The sequence below is a fragment of the Eptesicus fuscus genome, chromosome 15 (genome assembly GCF_027574615.1).
Source record: "Eptesicus fuscus isolate TK198812 chromosome 15, DD_ASM_mEF_20220401, whole genome shotgun sequence".
NCBI lineage: Eukaryota > Metazoa > Chordata > Mammalia > Chiroptera > Vespertilionidae > Eptesicus > Eptesicus fuscus.
The window spans coordinates 30490266-30511250 of NC_072487.1; the positions used below are offsets into that span (position 1 = coordinate 30490266).

The 20985-nt window shown below is 43.2% G+C and overlaps 1 protein-coding gene across 1 annotated transcript in view; it reads right to left on the minus strand.

The window, feature by feature from the left end:
- Positions 1-773: 773 nt before the first annotated feature.
- Positions 774-20985, minus strand: part of RCL1 (RNA terminal phosphate cyclase like 1) — a 58362-nt gene continuing 38150 nt past the window's right edge. Inside the window, exons 6-9 of the mRNA XM_008144990.3 lie at positions 19822-19947; positions 15915-16071; positions 11449-11552; positions 774-1543 (exon numbers count right to left, since the gene is read on the minus strand). Coding sequence (XP_008143212.1) covers positions 1393-1543; positions 11449-11552; positions 15915-16071; positions 19822-19947 — 538 coding nt within the window. The 3' untranslated portion in view covers positions 774-1392. The remainder of the gene's footprint in view (positions 1544-11448; positions 11553-15914; positions 16072-19821; positions 19948-20985) is intronic.

Consider the following 20985-nt stretch of genomic DNA (forward strand, 5'->3'; position numbering starts at 1 on the left):
CCAATGCCATAGCCGCAACCCTGAGTATTCCTACACATTCGTGCTGGGGAGGCCTTTACCTACCTGGCCCCCTTCTCATAACTGCGTTCACTGCAAGCAACCTGGAGGTATGAAGTCATGTCCACACCTGGAACAAGAGCAGGTATGCTGTAGGGGGCAGAGTCCCCAAGCATGCATGTGCCTTGCCTGTGATGCAACCCACTGCGTGAATGGCATCTTCCTGGGCCCCTCCACGTCACCATGTGGGACTTGGGAAACGGGAGGAACCAATTCAAACATGAAGTCATGCTGCTCGCTGTGCTCTGAGTGACAGGCTCAATCCCAATTGGGGGGCGTGCAGGAGGCAGCCAATCAATGATTATCTTTCATCATTGATGTATCTCTCTCTCCCTCTCCCTTCCTCTTTGAAATCAATAAAAATATATTTTTAAAAATCAAATTCTCTGACTCTTGAGTGAGGACTCTCATGTATTCTGCTAGCATCCATGAAACATTAATAATCTAACTTCCTAGCTTATACGTGAGGCAAAATTCCAGACTCTGACATTATTACACTTAGATCTTTAAGTCAGGTGGTCTAATGTCTTTACATTATAAATTTCAAAGGAACAAAATATCCTTTTTGAATATTCTTGCGGAGAGAATTAACTTCTACATCACAGAGTTATTATGAGAATTAAATAAGAAAATGTATAGCACACCTGAGATAGAGAAAATATCCAATAACTTTAATTGGACCCCTTCCTCCCCCCCCACCCCACCCCCCACCCCCAGGCACTCATCCCCATACACACAATGAACCAGACAGGGAGCAGAATCTGTCTCCAAGACAGCTGAGTCCATTCCGAAGATGAGGGATGAAATAGTCTCATATACCGTTTTGTTTTGTTTTTGTTTTTCCTGAAATATGCGTAACACTGCATTACTCATAAAGAGTTTCCACTGTGGTTGTCTCATTTAATCCCTACGCAGAAACCAAGGTTCAAAGAAGTCAGTCCTTGCAGAAAGAACAGTAACAGATGCCACAGGTCTGGAAAACGGCCACACGCCAGGAGCCCAGGGATGTGGGCTGAGGAAGCACTGCTGACATGGAGCTGTGATGATGGTCTATCAGCATGACTGTGTCCTGAAGGCCTGTTCTTTGTCCAGGTAAGCGAAGGGAGCACATCGTGACAGGCCTCCTGAGGAATGGCAATACCACTGGAGAAATGGCTGGAAACCACATGATATAAATATGTCTTTTATTTGCATATTCTGATTGTTTTTAAATGGAAAATGAAGAAAGGCCTTAATATCCGAGGTTATCCTGCCCTGTTTGGACGTAGTCCCTCTGGGTCCTTGGCAGCTTCTGCTTTGTCTGTAGGCGTTGGGGCCTTTTATCCTGTGACAGTATCACTTGAGGGTCTTGCTAAGGTTGGAGAAGCCAATGCCAACACAGGTCATCAGCACTTTATCCCCGCCCTTGCATTCTTCACCACATGGCTTGGTTTCAATTTTAAACATAATCTGGAAAAAGCTCTTCAAATGCCGCAAAAATTCTATCCTAAAATATAAAAAAGGGGAAGAATGAAAGAGGAATTTGATTTTTAAAAATATATTTTTATTGATTTCAAAGAGGAAGGGAGAGGGAGAGAGAGATACATCAATGATGAAAGATAATCATTGATTGGCTGCCTCCTGCACGCCCCCCAATTGGGATTGAGCCTGCAACCCGGGCATGTGCCCTGAATGGGAATCAACCAGAATCAAACCGTGACTTCCTGGTTCATAGGTTGATGCTCAACCACTGAGCCATGCCAGCCAGGCAGAATTTAATTTTTTTTTAAGTTCTCCTCCACCTAGAACCCAAACTTTTGATTTCAGATCAAGGGGAATGACCAAAATTAAGCAATTCTCATCAAGCTGATTAAATAATATTCCTTTATAGCCTACCAGTTTCCAAAGAGGATTTGTGTGTGTGTAGAGATGCACACAATACAAGCAGATTGTTTAAAGAAATAATGTTAGAAGTTAGTACACGACAGATAAGTCCTGTCCTGCACCTGTGTTACAGTGGACATAAATGTGGCATTAATCTCTGAGTGGCTCCTGCAAAGAAAGAAACACATACTGTCAACGATTCACAGCGTCATGCAGTAAAACCAAGCAGAATGACTACTGCTGGTGCCAAAACAGAGACGTGTCTCTTCATTCCTCAACCTCGACAGCCCCCTTCCACTCAGTTAACAAATATTTACTGAATGCCTACAATGTGTCAGGCAATGTTCTTGATGCAGATGATGCAGTCAACTAAAAATCACTTCTCACATGAAGTTTTCAATCTAATGGGGCAGACAAGGTAAGTTAAATATTCTTGAAGAGGGAAATTTAAATAACAAGGCAGATGAGGAGGAAATGTGGGTATAACAATATCTATGTGTATATGGAAGGAGGCAATATTAAATAAGGTGGCCAGGAAAGCGCTCACAGTAAATATGGCAAGAAGTTTCATGAGGCTGTTTCTTGTCATCTCCCTTAAGACAGAGCTATGGCTTCACCCCAAGAGTACCTTGGGAACAGCAATTCTGTGGCAGGACCATGGTATGAGTATGTAGGCTTCTGCTGGTCTGGCCTATAAGACTCACCTGGAAGAACTCATTAAACATACAGGTTCCTGAAGGCTCTGATCCACTGGCAACTGATGGGGAAGGCACGTCCATGTGGAAGAGCCCAGAATCACAGGCACACGTAAAGAGTCCCCCCCTTCCCACCCTTTTCCAGGCCCTGTCTCTCCAGTGCAGAGGAGCCAGAAAGCTATTATTCACAAGCACCACTGGTGATTTTTATCAGGAAAGTTTGAAAACCATTGGTTTAGTTAGGAACAGATGGTCTATATACCTGTAATAAAGTATTCCAGCAATCTTTTGTGCTCCCTGCCAATCAAACCATCCAAACTCCCTACCCCAGCCAGATGGTTCTCAGCACTGAATGTACATGGAATCCCCTGAGCGCTTTCAAAATACTGATCCTGATATGCAGATCAATGGAACGGAATTGAGAGTCAAGAAATAAACCATTTACATTCAACTGATTTTCAAAAAGGGTGCCAAGATAATTCAACAGGAAAAGAATAACCTTCTCAATGAATGGTGCTGGAACAACTTCACATAGGCCCTTTCTTAACATCATACACAAAAAATAACTCAATACTGCCCCAAGATCTGCATGTAAGAGCAAAAACTATGAAACTCACAGAAGAAAACAGAAGTAAATCATCATGATCTTGGGGCTAGATGGTGGTTTCTTAGACACAACATGAAAAGCAGAATGATGAAAGAAAAAATTAATAAACTGGACTTCATAAAAATTAAAACCTTTTGTGGACACTATCAAGAAAGTGAAAATACAATCCCCAGGGAGAAAATATTTTAAATCACATATCTGTTAAGAGTCTAGTATATAGCATATATAAAGAATTCTTACAACTCAATAATAAAAATCCAATAACCCAATTTAAAAATGGGTAAAGGATCTGCAAAGACATTTCTCTAAAGAAGATATACATATAACCAATTAACACACAAAAACATGTTCAACATCATTAGTCATTAGGGAAGTGGAAATCAAAACCACTATGAGATACCACTTCACACCCAATAACATGGTTACAGTAAAAAAGAGATAATAACCAATGAGTGGATCAGATAAAAAATGGTCACCACTGTGGAAAAGTCTGGCAGTTCCTCAAAATGTTAAACAAGGAGTTATCATGTGATCCAAGAATTCTACTTTTAGGTATATACAGAAGAGAAATGAAAACATGCACCCCCACAAAAACTTGTACACAAATGTTCAAAAGAGCATTATTCATAACAGTAAAAAAGTGGAAACAACTCAAATGCCCATTAACTGATGAGTGGATAAACAAAATGTGGTATACCCATACAATGGAATACTATTCAGCCATAAAAAGAAACAAAATACGGATACATGCTACAATATGAATGAACTTTGAAAACATTATGCTAAGTGAAAGAAGCCAGTCACCAAAGAACTCATTGTATGATTCCATTTACATGAAATGGACAAAACAGGCAACTCTACTATAGAGGCAGAAAGCAGATGATTGCCTGGGGCTGGGAGGAATGGTGAAGAACCATGAATGGGTAAAGGGTTTCTTTTCCGAGATGGTGCAATGTTCTAAAATTAGATGGTAGTTATATTTACTTTGTGAACTTTGTGAATATACTAAAAACCACTGAACGGTACACTTTAAGGTAGTATATGAATTATATCTCAAAAAAGCTACTTAAATACATAATATATATTTGTGAAGTTAAAAAAAAGTATTGATCCCGGCTCCCACCCTCAGAGTATATACCAAACTCAATATAATGTCTTCTGCAATGAATTTCCCACCCCTTCCTGTCCCTCTGTCCTAATCAATCTAGTCAAAGTAGGGAAAGACAAAAAAGAGAAAGGGGGCCCAAACAATTCCTCACCCTGTCTGGCTGACATGACCGGCATGTCAGTGGTTAAGAAATGAAAACAGGAACTCCCTGGAGTGTATTTCTGGTAAGTGCTACATACACACAGAAAAACTTCTTATTTCTTTTTAAAATTTTTTTCACTTATTTTATTTGTTTATTTGTTTGTTTATTTATTTATTTTTAGAAAGAGAGGAAGGGAGAAGGATAGAAACATTGATAAGAGAGAAACATTATCGATCTGCTGCCTCCTGCATGCCCTCTACAGGGGATGAAGCCTGCAATCCCGGCATGTGCCCTGACCCGGAATCAAACCAGTGATTTCTTGGTTCCTGGGTCGATGCTCAACCACTGACCCACACCAGCCAAACATCATCTCTTTTTAAAATTTTTTTATTTATTGACTTTTTTAGAGAGAGAAAGGGGAAGGGAAAAAGGACGTTTGGGGGGGGCGGGCATTGATTTGCTGTCCAAAATAAACGTTATTTATACATTCATTGGCTGCTTCTTGTATGTGCCCTAACCAGAGATTGAACTTGCAACCTTGGCATATTGGGACAACACTCTAACCAACTGAGTTACCCAGCCAGGGCCAATTCCTCTCTTCTTTACTCTCTCTCCACTGAAACCCATTATACTTGACTAGAGGCCCGGTGCACAAAATTCGTGCACAGAGGGGGGTTGTCCCTCAGCCCAGCCTGTACCCTCTCCAATATGGGACCCCTTGAGGGATGTCCGACTGCCCATTTAGGCCCTATCCTACATCCTGACTCACAATCCAGGACTGCTGGCTCCCAACTGCTTGCCTGCCTGCCTGCCTTCCTGATTGCTCCTAACCACTCCGCTGCCAGCCTGTTTGCCCCCACCTTCCCTCCTCTGCCAGCCTGGTCACCCCTAACTGCCCTCTCCTGCAGGGTTGATCACCTCCAACTGCCCTCCCTTGCAGGCTTGGTCCCTCTCAACTGCCCTCCCTTGCAGGCCAGGTGCCTTCCAACTGCCCTCTCCTGCTGGCCATCTTGTAGTGGCCATCTTGTGTCCACATGGGGGCAGGATCTTTGACCACATGGGGGCAGCTATATTGTGTGTTGCAGTGATGATCAATCTGCACATTACTCTTTTATTAGATAGGATAGAGGCCTGGTACAGGGGTGGAGGCCAGCTGGTTTGCCCTGAAGGGTGTCCCGGATCAGGTGGGGGTTCCCTTGGGGTGTGGGGCGGCCTGAGCGAGGGGCCTGTGGTGGTTTGCAGGCCGGCCACGCCCCCTGGCAACCCAAGCGGAGGCCCTGGTATCTGGGATTTATTTTCCTTCTACAATTGAAACTTTGTAGCCTGGAGTAGAGCCAAGCCTGGGGCTCCCTCCGAGGCCGGCAGCCATTTGTGTTGGGGTTATAATTGAAACTTTGTTGCCTTAAGCGGGTGGGCAGGGCCAGGGTGTGCGGAAAGCTTTGCTTCCCCTGTTGCCAGCAGCAACCCTGGCCTGCTCTCTCAAGCTCCATTCTGCCACCATTTGTTTGAATTTGTTTACCTTCTATAATTGAAACTTTGTAGCTTGAGTGGAGGCTTAGGCCTGGCAAGGGCAGGCGGAAAGCTTGGCTTCCTCTGTTACCTAAGAAACCTTGCTCTCTGTGGCTGTAGCCATCTTGGTTTGGGTTAATTTGCATACTCGCTGATTGGATGGTGGGCGTGGCTTGTGGGTGTGTTGGAGGTATGGTCAATTTGCATATTTTTCTATTATTAGATAGGCTAGGCATTATATCTGGCATTCAATAATGAGGCAAGAAATAGAATTTAAGAGTTAGAACTAATTTTGAGAAATGACTTAGCAATTAAGGGAAGTCAGTTTTTCCCCTGCTGGCTTTCCTGTCTTACCAATTTTCAGCGTTTTGTACCCCACCCTGTCCTAGGAAAAAAAGAAAAAACATCAAACCCATAGATAAACAGTCCACATCTGTGGGCAAAGCCTCCAGCTGGCAGCAGTGCAGACAAAGCCAGCATCTCACCCACTCACCCACTCATCTGCATTCTAAGGAGAAAACAGCTCTCTCTCTCTCTCCTCTCTCTCTCTCTCTCTCTCTCTCTCTCTCTCTCTCGCTGCTGACCGGGCTCTAACATAGGCCTGCTACCAGAGACTCCCCAGCCTACTTCACTCTGAATCATTCCACTGTGCTGGAAAAACCAGACACCTCCCCAGCTGGCAGACTCCTAAGAGGCCTCAGCTTGCTTCAGATCTCTTGGAGAAGGATGGAGAAACACAGGTTTGAGTGTGCAGGCCTACATATTTGCAGCTCTGAGGTATTTGTAGCCTTTGGAATCGTTAGAAAAAGCAAAGTCAGTTCCCCTTTTTACATAATGTTCTGCCAACGGCCTGTCTGAGGAAGACTCTGTAAGGGACTGGATTAAAATATGCTTCAGAATGTCCTCCTACCTCCAGCTATCTAAGACTAAACATGCTCAGAGGCTGAGAAACAACCACAGACAATATTAAATCCTAACAAACAGTCTCTTTAAGAAAATGAAAAGCAAACAGAGAACAAACTCGCCCCACATATACACGCAGTGAGCAAAGGTCACATCGGTGCTGATCCACATCCTTCTCCACAGCTCCAAGCACAGGCCCCACCAGGCCCCGCCTCTTCCCTTCCTTCTCTTCCAAGCACCATTCTGTAGATCCACACTTCCCAGACCCAACCACATGGCCGCACAGCCAGGCAAAAGAGAGCCATGCACGCTGAGAGCAGCTCTGCTCCTTGACAGAGGACTGCCCACCTGCGCAGTGTAACTGGCAGCTTTTCAGACCACCCATATTAGGCAGCTGGGACTGTAATTCCTGTGTGAAGGATTTAGAGAACTAAATCTGTAGTAAACTCTTTTTTTCTAATACAAAGTGACTTATTAAAAAACAAAACAAAAAACCCAGACCATGAAAGCCCCCAGGACACCTGAGAAGCAGGTTTCGAGAATCCTGGAACACAGAGAGAATTTTTCCCATATATCTTCCAAGAGTGGGTTGTTCCCACCAGCATTATTGATCAACAGGTGACAGCCATTGGGCTCAAAGTCATCTATCCGTTGAATCCCAACTGCCCAGGACTGACCAGGTGCCAGACTCTGCCCCTTAAAATACAGCACACCTCTCACCAGGTCCCTCTTCTAATGCCTGCTGGAGAGTGGAGATGAAAGCCATCATGGGGAGTTCTCCCTCCCTCCCCCCTCTCTTCCTCCCCTCTCTTCCTCTCCTCCCCTCCCCTCTCCTCTTCTCTCCTCTCCCGGAGGTGTTTAAAAGGACACTGGGCTCTCACAACCCAGCACTTCACAAGTAGCAGGAAGAGGTCATTAATTAAACTTAAAAAAAAACAAGCAGGCATGGTTCATTTTAGACTCTAAGACAGGAGATCATTTTGCAGCAAAATTTGAACTGAGGATTCTGGAAAGATGTGGCATGGCATCCTGTCTCGGGCAGGGAGGTGTCTGAAGTCCAACAAGAGGGGTGGAATCCCAGCACTTGCATAAGAGCAGTGAGTCAGGGAAGCAGGGACTCTGGACAAGACTGCCTGGCTCTGAACTCCACTTGCTGACTATGTGACCTTGGGCATGTGACTCAACTTCTCTGTGCCTCAATCCCCACACCTGTAAAATGGACTGTGCAATAGTAACCTCCTAGGGTTATTATGAAAACTAAATGAGTTCGTATTTGTCAAGTGCTTAAAACATTGGGCCAACAGTAAATACTGTGTTTGTTAAATAAACACCTACCTTACGCAGTTCTTGGGAACAGTGACATGTGTGTTGTTTATTTAGCAATATGACTACAGTGGTTAGTCATAAATTTAAAAATTAATGGAAACAGATTTATAGATATCTGAGCAAACACTTTACAGCTGACTTCAGGCCTGAGATAACCCAAAGCAAGTTTACTGGGCCTCCTGGTGTTCAGAATGACCTTAACAGGAGATTGGGTTTTCCCAGGCTGGGGCAGAGCAAGGGGGTATCCGGGCAGAAACTGCAGTGTCCAGCACTGACTGGGCTCTGCCAGGCCCACTGCATTGCTGGCTGGGAGCACTAAGTACCTTGCTCCATCTTCATAAACCCGACTTCAGGACCATTCACCTCCACAGAAAAGACCAAGGCTCAGAGATGCTAAACGCTGTCCACGGTCCCCGGTGCTTCCCGGTAGAGCCAGCATTGAAATCGGGTAGGCTGCACTTCAACGACCATGTACCGACAACAACACGTAGAAGGCTCTGTAACTGCAGTCTCCAGTCATAAATAATTTGTGAAAGTGCTATTTTCTTGCTGTTAATTCCACTTTTAAATAAAGTATAAATCCTCCCTAAACTGTAATATTAAGATTTTTCAGGGGAAGGTGGAATCACTGTAAACCAATTGCAAACCACCTGAACCTCAACAAAATGAACAAAAATAGATTTTCCACATACCAGCATGTTAGCCAATACTGTTTTATTCTTCTGAAAAACATCTCTCTGGCCTTCCTGAAAGATTTCACACATAGAGACGTGCTTTCTCAAGTAACACAGAAAACCACCAACAGAGAAGTAAGACAGAGGGAAGAATAAAGGGAAGAACAGAGACCCTTATTTTCCAGAAAGGGTTTCAAAGCAATACTCTAAGAAAACGCATCCCCCTTAATCCCAATGCTCTGTTAAAAAACACACACACACACACACACACACACACACACACACAAAACAACACTTTAAAAGCTTTTTAAACAAATCAGAATGTGAAAACTGCCACAAGAAATACATTTCTTGATTCTAGTTTTCTTGAGAAATTTGAGATTTCAAAAAATAGATTTTTATGACTTTTAAGTGTACTTTATAAAAATAAGTGATAGTTTGGTCTCCAAAACTCTTGAATCCAACTAGGATCAACTGAAACCCTCCCCCCACCACAATTATACTAACTATAGATTCTGTGCCTTTTTCATGCTAAGCTGTACTCACAAGTATGACAATAACTTTGTCTATGCGGTCCTGGAAGGACATATATTTCTTCCCATCTTTACCCTTCATCACTCTGAATGCCTGGAGCCTTCCACAATGATAACGAGCAACAAGGGTCCTGAACAGATACATCTTTCAAAAATAAACTCCTTACAACCCCCTGTCCCCACTGCGTGCTTGCTTGCCAAAAAGAAAGGAGGCGACGCTGTCCACCCCATAGTAGCCCCTCCTGCGTGAAACCCTGGGAGGCAGGAAACCCAAATAAACATAGCCCCAAGTTTCAAACATAATTCTGCTATTTGTTCCAGTCCTATAAAGCTCCATTCAGAGCAGACCACTTTGTTTTCCTGGGAGATGTAGTCATTATAGAGAGGTTTCTGGAAGACAAGACTGCAATTAATGTTTGGCGAGGGGTTTATGCGAGGAGGGCACGGGAACTTGAAAAAAATGTCCAGTCACATCTTGACCATCCTCACAGGGGCTGCTGACTTGAAAAAATTATAAAGGCCCTGTAGCCAAACTGAAAAAAATCTCTAAGAGCCAAAAAAAAAAAAAAAAGTGTCAAGGAACACTAAAAATATAGATTTCCTTTTGCACATAATGTTCTGCCAAACACCATGCCCCACGACCACACACATCTAGAGTCAGCCTCAAGCGGTGTGAGCGGTCAGGCCTTCTGCTGCCCTTGAAGCAGAGGCTGGGAAGGCAGCAGCGGCAGCGAGAGAGTTGGCTGAAGGGGCCTGGTGGTCACAGAGCAGTCAGCGCTTCCAGCCAACGCTCTACAGAAAGTGAATCTCTGCACTCAGGCGCTGTGTGTGTTCCCTCGCCTCCTCTCCAAACACCTCAGCTACAAAGTCTGTTTCAGCAATGTTGATTCCTGATGTTGGTGTTCCACTGAGGATTACTCGATTTCAGGTCCCTGTCCCATGAAATACTTTACAACTGTTAGCAGATAATGTGGTTCCTTACCAGCTTCCTGCTTATCAGTATTCCCCCACTGCTAAGGCTATATTCTCTTCCACTGCCATTTTCCAAAAAAACCACCTACCACCAACTCCAAATAAAAAAACCTCCAAAACAATCTCTTTCAAGCTTCTGGTCTCCATGCACCCCAGGCGATGTTCCAGAGGTACAAGCCCCCCTCCGCAGTGCTTGCCCCTTACTCAATGTGATGGCACCACCATTCTTCAGTTATCACAGTACTGTACCTTTCAGATATACAGCATCGGTACCATGATAACCGAAAAAGGACAGTTCAGTCTCATATCTACCTGAGTATCTCCTCCCACACAGGCCCACTCCCGCCCCACCCACAGATGGCCATGTAATGATTTCGAGCACATGTTCGCACACCCAGATGTCCGGGCTCAAACAGGCTGCTTACAGCAAGCTCATCTGCTACCTATGGGAAGTGCTGCTTTCACTGTGCTGTTAACAATCCAAGTCTTCTCATCAGCTGCTCTTTTTGTAGAGTGCTTGCTTTAATACCTCAGCAGTCATCTTCTGGTAACATCCAATGGCCTCAAACTCACCTTTACAATATCCCTACTAGTCCAGTGGCATTACTATAGATTTTGCCTCTTTTTTCCATCTTTCCAGCCAGTTTATACCCTTTCATCCTGGACAAAAAGACAGCTCTATTTGCCACAGGTAGGGAAAAGAGGGGAAATAAATAAATAAATAAATAAATAAATAAATAAATAAATAAATAACAAAATCTAAGTTATAATGGAACCAGATTACCTCCAAAATGAGAAAAATCTAAAGCACAAACAAAAGAACTGTCTACTATACCACACAACTGCAATGGCATGGGAATAATGCAACTACAGAAGAGAAAGGAAGGCAAGATGCCTGCTAAACACCAGGTTAAGAGTGACAACCTCCAGCTCATTCCAGGATCAGTACAAGCAGGTGTTCATAGTGATAGGCTATGCACAGTCCAACACCTTTGTCATTTCATGCAACTGGAAGATTAAATTGCACAGCAGTAATGAGGCTGAGAGAAAACAACTCACGTGTAGGGAGAGAGCGGTCCTAGCAGGACTTTGGAAACGTCCTGCTGCCCAAGGGTCATGAACAATAGAGCCAGGCTTTGGTTGGTCGAGTCCACGCATCCACCCTATAAATACAAACACTTTCAAGATTAGTCGTTATACCAACCAGAAAATGGAAAACCAAGAAAACAGTCACAAATACCCAGAATATCAGAACCACAGAAGAGCAGATTGCAAAGTTCAAGCAATAATAAAACAGAATACAAGTCTTTTCAGAGGAATCCTTGTATCACTTAACTTTGGGGGGTTAAACTAACTAGTCATCAAAGCAATTTTATTAGCTGAGACTATAAGAATAAATAGACACTCAAGTTTATTGAGGTGTATCTAAGGAAGAATAATACTTCCTCTCTGTAATTAAAGCAGCAGCAGCAGCAGGACATATAAACAAAAAAAGCATAATCAGTTCTAGGAAATGTACAGGTAATTAAGAAGGGTGAGGTGGATGTGGCTTGTTTATTTAATCTGTCAGGGAACACTACAGTCAATCTGACATGAAAGGGCCTTAACCTATAACTTATCCAGTCACATTCAAAACTGCTTGTCAAGTTACATTAGTTTCTCCTTTTGACTCTTCCTATGCACCTTAAAACTGAAGAATTACTAAGACCAGATCTCTCCATTCTTACTACTTATGCACTATTTCCCGCCACTTTTCCTTCCTTTTCTTCCAAATCAATAGGCACAACAGAATTCTCACAAACTTTCTCCTGAGGAATTGTTTTGGTTGCCTTTCTTCTTTCTTTCTTGGATTTCTTGACCATTTCAGCCATTCTACTTCTACTACATGCATGCATGAATGTTGTTTATGTGTGTGCCTTAAAAATGTCTATATTGCCCTGTCCAGTGTTGCTGAAGTGGTTAGAGTGTCAGCCTGAACACCAAAGGGTCACAGGTTCAATTCCCAGTCAAGGTCATGTACTCGGGTTTCAGGTTCACTCCCCGCCCCATTGGGACATGTGTAGGGAGGCAACCAGTCTCTCACACATCAATGTTTTTCCCTCTCTCTCTCCCTCACTTTCTCCCTCCAACTCTTTCTGAAAAGCAATCGAAAAAACATATTCTCAGGTGAGAATTAACAAACAAGAAAAGTCTTTATTTCTGATCTTCTTTCTGAGATAACTTTATTTAAAACAATTCAAACATATTGTACACAGTGAAAGTGGGATGACCTTAAATTTCTACATATTTTGTACATGCCACAAAAAGAACCCAGTTTCTGATGATGGCACATCACTGTTCGAACCTAGACTCCCAGACTTTAAACAGAACACGTGGCCACTCTCTCCTTTAAAAAAAAAAAAAAGTTTTTGTTGATTTTAGAGAAAGGAGAAGGGAGAGGGAAAAACACTGATGTGAGAGAGAAACATGGTCAGCCACCTCCTGCATGTGCAACTCAGGCATGTGCCCTGACTGGGAACCGAACCAGCAACCTCTTGATGAATGGGGATGAAGTTCAACCACTAAGCCACACCAGCCAGGGCAACCTCTCTCAAATGCATGCAGTGTAGGGAATAAATCAATTATCAGGCACAAACACTCATTCTTTGCTGTCAGACTTTATTTACAACTGAGTAGGAAAATAAGGGGGCTTATCCTACTGCCAGCTTTTATGAAAATCTACTGCTCTTCCTAAACTACCTTAAAGGACAATATTTATCTCTAAGCCAATGTTAGGACAAGAGGTATAACGTAAGTATTTCCATTAAAAAACAAACAAAAAACCCTGACCCATGGAGAATCTGAGGACCAACAAAAAGTGTTTTTACAAAATTTGCTCCCTTTCATAGACTGTGTTTCAAGAGATTTAGACGGAAGGGTATGTTGGAGAGGATCAGGAGAGGACTTGCACCCCTGCAAGTGGGGACAGCAGCACACCTGGTGGGTCAAGGGTGGGGGGAGGGGGCAGGAGACAGAGGCAGCTTAAAAGATGGACAGAAAAGGCAGTTTCAGAAAGCCTGGAACACAATCAAGAGGACTTGGTTGGTAACTGTTGAGACATAAATAGAATAAGAGGGATTAGATCAGAGGACTACAATGTTGATAAAAATAAACAGCACTTTCAAAGGGGATACATTTATATTATTCTTTTAAACATGTTATGTCACAGACATAAAGAATTATTCACAAAAACATGAAGTATTTTCATCCTTTTAACAACTAAAGACCATAGACACACACAAAAGAAATTTTCTTAATGACTTAAAAAAACAACAACTTGGTGCAGGCACAATGAAATGGTTTTAAATAGAACTTAACTAGAGTAAAGGGGAAAAAATAAAATAACCTAATCCAGATTGCATGTTTTCTCTCTGTGGCCTTGCTTTCACCCTGAGGCCTATAACGTGCTATTTATGAGGATACAGAACCCACCCTCCAGCTGGGCTCTTCTGTAATGTGATGCTTCCAACTCCCCCAGGTCTACTGGAAAGAGATGAGAGGGTCCCCACGGTCAGAAGGCCTGCAAGCCACAAGGAAGGGAAACCTGAACCAGTTGTCAGGGGCTTAGGACGCACGGATCACATGCACAGTCTGTCTAGATCAGCAGTCGCCAACCGGTGGTCCGTGGACCACTGGTGGTCCGTCAGGCCCGAAAGGTTGGCAACCGCTGGTCTAGATGACTAACTTCCTGTACTAAGTGACATGGTAACCTCTTGATCGCTTATTTACTCCCAACTTTTAGTTACTTCTCATCTTCCAAAAACAAAAATCACTAAATTAAGCATCAAACATTGGGCTGATTTAACATCAAAAAAGCTAAGGCCAGCCTTTGGCCACACAAGAAGTGTGAGAAGATACTTCCTCCTACGGGAGGATTTCATTTGAGAGGGCATTTCTTTCCGCCACTATTTGCTAGCTGAATGGTGAGGACAGGGAGTGGAGTTACTCCGCTGAAGACACAATTATAGGTCCTTTGTCTTCCATTTTAATTAGACGGACATTAATTAAAACCATTAAGACCTGGACATTTTAGTGAACTCTGAAGCAGTTCATTCTTACTTGTTCCACCTTGCAACCAATGAGGTATTGTTGAGAACGGTGAATGGACGGGGAGAAGACTTGGCTGTAGGCTGTTTTCCTTAGCCAGGCCAGTGCAGGGATCAATACCCATGAACCAGGTACCACTCTACCACGATGAGTAATAATTACAGCGACAAAAGGTATTAAAAAATAGAACAAAATCATCTGTTTTATTTCATAAGGGCTCACATATGATTTTTGCTACTTTAAACAGGGCAAAGCTTCCTTGGAGACTTCAGGAAAGAGCCACAGAAATGTCAACTAGCTGACACTAAATACACAGATAAATACAGAGATGAAAGGCTCTTCAGCTGCAGAGAAAAGGCAATTTACAAACACTATACACCATGCAATAGCAAATCACCCAGAGTATAGTTTTTGCTAGTGCTCAGCTCGGGAATGTGGGGCCTCGCATACATAGCAGAGAAATAAACATTCCTGGGAGCCTGTCCTGGATTCTGCATGTCAAGGAGAAGGTTTCACCTTCTGACATGGATCCGAGGCAAGGATTGTACAGACAACCAGAAATCCTGAAGCCAGATTTCTGACTCTCCTCTAACCAAGTATATGGGACCTTAAAGAATGTTTTTTTCAGGCAGCTTCATCTTATTTCTCCTGCCATCATCTTTCCTTCCCTCCCAACTCCTTCCTTGCTTATTTTAGGTCACCTCGACTATTTTTGGGAAACGGAAGAGTGTATGTATGCCTAACTACATGTTGTTTGTATGGATCGACAGAGAAAACTCTGTGACAACTGAGAGGACAGGTTGGCCCAAGTTGGTCTGAGCTGTGTCCCACCAACAGAGCTGCAGAAGCAAATGGCAACGGATGAAGTCTTGTCTTCAGCTTCGTGTCACCCTTTCTGTCTCCTGTGTTCTCGCCTTTCCAAAGCCCCTGCCATGCTCTGACACAGGCCTGCCTTCCCTAAACATTCTTCTATGCTCCAGAACACACTGCAAATTCTAGCCTGTGGACACTATTTTATATCTAAAGCAGCTGTCACATACAAATCACGATTTCGAACTCCTCAAAGAACCTGAAAACAATGAGCCCCCATCCTCACATGGCAAGGATGGGGGAGCTGGGAGGTGCCACCTGTTTTGGTCACGGCACTGTATCTTCTTCAAGTGGCCAGTCACCAGCTAACCTGCTTCATTTTACACCTTTTCTTTCCCGAATAACTCTGTCTCAGCTAAAAAGTACCTGCCCTGTGTCCCAAATCAGGGAAACTGGATCTCTGCTTACTGACTAGTTCAGCTAATACATTAAACCAGTTCATATTAAACTGTTTAATGGGTAGGAAGAGTTAACTCCTTGGCATAAAGCCCTTGAATGGGGAGTAAGAATGAAACAATGAACTGCTTCCTGATGGCTCCTCTCCCGACTGGCAGAGGCTGAGGACATACCCTGTAGATTTCTTCAAGCAGCAGCTTGGCACAGTTCCTGCCCAGGTCCTCTGGAAGCACCGCCACTCCCTGGCCCTGGGGGTTGGAGGTCAGCTCAGCACTGAGGAAGGTGCCATTGGTGGTCTCGGCAACCAGTGACAACCCAAAGCCTGGAGACCTGGGGATTCAAAGGTACAGACACTGAGTAGGGTTAATGAAGTGGGGTTCAGGCACCAGCAAAAGGAAAGAGAAAACAAACATCTCTCTGATGGCATTCTGCGTTGTTATATCAAGCCCTACTGGAGTTCCCACTAGCTTGCAGTGGACAGACACATGACTTGGTGAGAGCGCACCCGGCAGAACCAAGGAAGGTGCAAGTTTACCTCGCTTTTCCTATTATCCCCTCCCATCCCTGCCTTCTGCCCCTCCCACACTGTGAAAGATCCTACTGTGAGAGATTATAGTAGCATTAACAAGGGCGACCTGATATTCAGCACCTACTTTCTGCCAGTTTCTGAGCTAGGGGCTTTGACACAATTCTGCAGAGTAGGTAATATGTGCCCATCTTACAAATGAGGCAATGGAGAAATTAAGCAACCTGCACCACGTCCACACAGCTAGGAAGTGTCTGAGGTGTGTTTCCAATGCAGGTCTTCCAGACTCCAAAGCCTACCCAAGTTCGCCACCATAGCCCTCACTTACAACCAACCCAGAAGGTGTAAGTGGCCCGGAGACCACCTCATTACAGCTCCTCGTGGAATACATCAAGCTCCCCTCCCAACCGCCATAATGAAAAGTGCACATAAGCCAGGAAGAGCCCAGATAAGGCTCACCTTTGTTTGTGTCCCTAAGGGACACCTCTAACTCAGAATTCAATTAATAGCATCGAAGAGCTGGCACATGTTCTCTCCCACTGTGTTTCTACCACCCAGCAGCCAGAACCTAATACCCTTCCGGTCAAGAACCACGTTCGTAATTCCAACAAACACCTGCTACCATGGGCCAGGAACTGGGGGCACTGCGGTAAACACAAGAGTTCCTGTCCTCACCGACTTCACTGACAACCAGTTTGACACAAAACAAAATCAGTCCGTAAACAATAAAGCACAAGCACCTCTCCACAAAACTTCCAGATCTGACCCCTCAAATCTCCTTTGTCTCATGCCTTTTCAGTAAACGTGTCACCAGGAGAGGAGCAGCAGCCATCGTCCACACAGCATGTACAGACCTGCTCCTCTGACACAGTTCATAAAGCACCTTCTATGCACTCTCTGAAAAACTAGCCAAGATATTGGTTTCAGAAAAATTATGTGTAAAATTAATGATGCCTCAAATGCACTATGAGCTCACTGTAGGAACTATGATGGTCAGTTATCAATTTCTTTTTTATTTTTAAATCGATGACCTACGTATGCAGTCCAAGGTTAATGGCACCTGCTAAGGGAAGGGGGCAGTGAGCTACCTATGTAATCAAAGGCTCGGGGGCACTCTGTGTGATGCTTAACAATCTAACACTGTGCCGCCCCTCCATCGTCATGGGACATTTTTGCACCATCTCAAGTTGCCTTTGAGTTGCTTGACCAGGAGCAGGGAGGGGACGCCCAGCTCTGCAGGAGAGGCAGTGGAATGTAAAATGAAAGAGTAGGAAATGGAGGGGAGGGAGAACCAGGAGATAAGCTCCCATCACTGCTTTAACCCACTCACCTGTATTTCCCAAGAACTTCCTAATTTTCTCATCCATATGAGTTTTGTGAGGAATGTGGACTTATTTTAATAAATTTTACAGTTGATCAAGATCGTTCCATTTGATATTATATTTCTTTTACAGAAAACAAGATAACATATTAATCTGTTAATGTATACAACTCCAATTTTCTCCCCAATTGGGGTGTGTGTTAGGAGCCCTATTTCAAGTTACACTGACCAAGCAGCTGGTCGCCAGGTGACCTCACTGAAAATGCACATTGGTGCGGTTTACCAGTGGCAGCCTCCAAAACTTTCCAACTAGTAAAGGACGAGTTGTTTATTTTTTTTCCCATTTTTTTATTAAGGTATTATATGTGTACTGTTTATTTTTTTTAATTCGTGACTGTGAGAGTCAAAATGATACCACCCTGGACAGATGTGCACGTTGGCCACAGCACTGACAGAGGCACCAGGAACTGCTGGCCCCAAGGTCCAGGCCAGGCCACAACATAAGCCTAACTGACATGCATACTTCACCGACTCAGAAGAGGAAAATACCCATCCATGACTTCCTAATTTCATAACAGAGAAGGAAAAACACTGTATCATCTGTAACTTAAGATTCAGAAAACTAAACATGGACTTATCATACATTGGTTTTAACTTTTTAAAGGAAGCTTGAAGTTGATGACCCACAAGTCCACAAATACCCACATCTTGACCATGTGTGAGCTTCCTAGTGTGACCATGCACTGGGGTCAGCTGAGTCAGGCATAAAAAGCCACACTGGTGGCAGTATGGCCTCAAGCCTGCTCTGCTTCACCCCTGGCCAGCCTTTGGTAGAGACCGAGGCCAAAATTCCAACTGCTGACATAATTCCAGACCTGTGGCCAAGGGAAGGGAAAGGAAAGAACAGTCTTAGCAGCTACCATTTCTGCAGCACCTACTATGGCCAGGCATTGCTTTAGTGCAAGCATGAGCTGCGAGTTTGACATGCCTGACTTAGTGGCTTACATGTGTGACCTTTTCTTTTCATCTTTACAACTACCTAAGGATGTTACCACTGCCACAGTTTGAACAAGGAAAACACTGGTGATACTTGAGCAATATACGCAGGTCTGGGACCATCACTGACCTTTCCAACTCCAGAGGACACAAATCCTTTCTCAACTCTCACCTCTGACACCACCACCTCTGTTGCTATGAGCCACTACAGTGTTTCTGAAAACACCATCTTTTCCTTGGGCCTCACAAAGATCGGAGATCCCATAACATAGTCACCCTCCTTAACTCTCTTTTCTTTTGTTGCTGAAGTTAAAAGGAGCCTCAGAAGGAACACCCATGAAAAGGGTTAGCTGCAGCACTATCAACCTTTTACCCCAATATTCTTCTTTTTTTTTTTTTTTAGGAGACACAACCTGAAAACTTCAGATCTGAAGTACTGTCACTAAATGATACTGTCACTAAAATGTTTCAGCAAAAACAAACAAACCCACACAGGTAAAGCAAATTTCGCAAAATATTCATTGTTAACTACAGGTAGCAGGAATATATAGGTGTTCACCATACTATCCTTTCAAGTTTTCTTTTATATTTTTCCCAATAACAGTTTATATTTGATATTATTTTGTATTAGTTTCAGGTCAACTTTTCTTTGTGTTTAACATTTTCAGAGTAAAACAAAACAAACAAAAAACACGGTTTTAATTGCTTCCCTAAGTTACTGGTTTCTAAAAATACAACAAAAGCCCAAAACATAGATCATTAACTTTTTATTTTCTAAAGTGGGGTTTTCCACAAAGGCTTTCACTAAACCAAACCCAATCTGCAATAACAACTTTCTTTGGCTCCAGGGGTGTTGTTCCCCTAGACAGAGAGAGAATCTGACTGGCACTTGGGCCAACAAAGGATTTTTGCCTAAACTGTTATTTCCTCAGAGTGGAAGAACCTGTTTACTTTAACTTTTTGTGGGAACAGAGTACAGATGGAATTTAAAGCTAAAAGCACTGCTAATAAATAACTAGGTTTTCATTCCCCCAAGCTAGGGATGGACCCCCTCATCTCCCAGTACTGGGCACTGTGATGCTTTCCATGAGATAGGAGTTATTGGTGGCAATGGCAGTAAGTCGGAAGGAAATTAAATCTGAAATTGTTCTTCCTCTGGCCGCCCAACCTCAGAGCTGAGTATGAAAAAGGCTAGGGTAGCTGCAGAATTAGGCTCCCAAAATGCACAGACACTTACTTCCCAGAGTTGATTCCTTTCATGTGGTCTGTGTAAATGTAGATGTCGGGTATAAACTTATTGAGGATGCTCCTTGCAGAATCCACAATCCGGTTCGCCATCTGAGGTGAAACACGGACGGAGTACCTGCAACCTAGAGTTAAGGGCGTCATTCTCCTTGGACTTCAGAGTAGAAAAACATCAAGAGCTAGCAAATATTTGTGAAACTGTAATGATAAACTGAGACTTCTAATTGCATTTAATTTTCTAACTGTACTTCATCACTTACCTGTATAGTACCATCACCAATTTTTATATTATTATTTTATTTAATATATAACTTTATATTATAGTTATAAAAGGCTTAAATGCTCATGGTGGGAAATAAACAAACAATATAAAGAGTTGAAAAGTAAAACCTCCCAACCTTGATGTAAATTTCCCACCCAGACCCCTGCCCTTAGAAATGATTCAACTCAATTCTGGAATAAATGAAGGCAACTGCCTCGTATGGCATGAGCCAAGCTCCTTTTGAGGAATTCTCTGATCATCCCCATTGCTGTAACCAACGAGTCTCTCTTAGGACCTAAGATAGAAGATAGGAGCAGATGCTACACTGTTGATAGGAAAAACAGAGAGAAAAAAAAGAGAAAGAAGAAAAAGAGCATGATAGCTGCTGCATGTAAAGGTCTAAACAGGTTTGTTGTTTTTTAAATGCACAGAGACTATTTTCAATTATTTGAGTATCAATCACTCCATTTGTGGATGATTCAGACTATTCACAACTGCTACCATATGGTCAAAATACTGGTAATTAGCACTTTTATAACAGGGACCCAAGAAGGAGAGGAGGAAGATATTAGCAACACAAGTAAAAAACTGGTGCTTAAGAAAGTGGAAAACAGAGACTGGCTCTCCCCAATCCCATGAATCAAATAAAAAATAAGTATGTAATGAGCACTTTTAATGTGCAATGCATGGCCATAAGCCAGCTAGATATGCAGGGCAGGGGCTAAAAGAAGGGAGAAGTAATAACATGTGCTCTTCCCACTCCCCTTATACAAACCTCATGTGGCAAGTCCAACAGGGAAAACAAGGTGTGTGGTCTGCCCATTTCAGCTCAACTCTTCAAAAATTACTATCAATAACACATTTAATTTTCATTTGACCTGTAGAATAAAATGC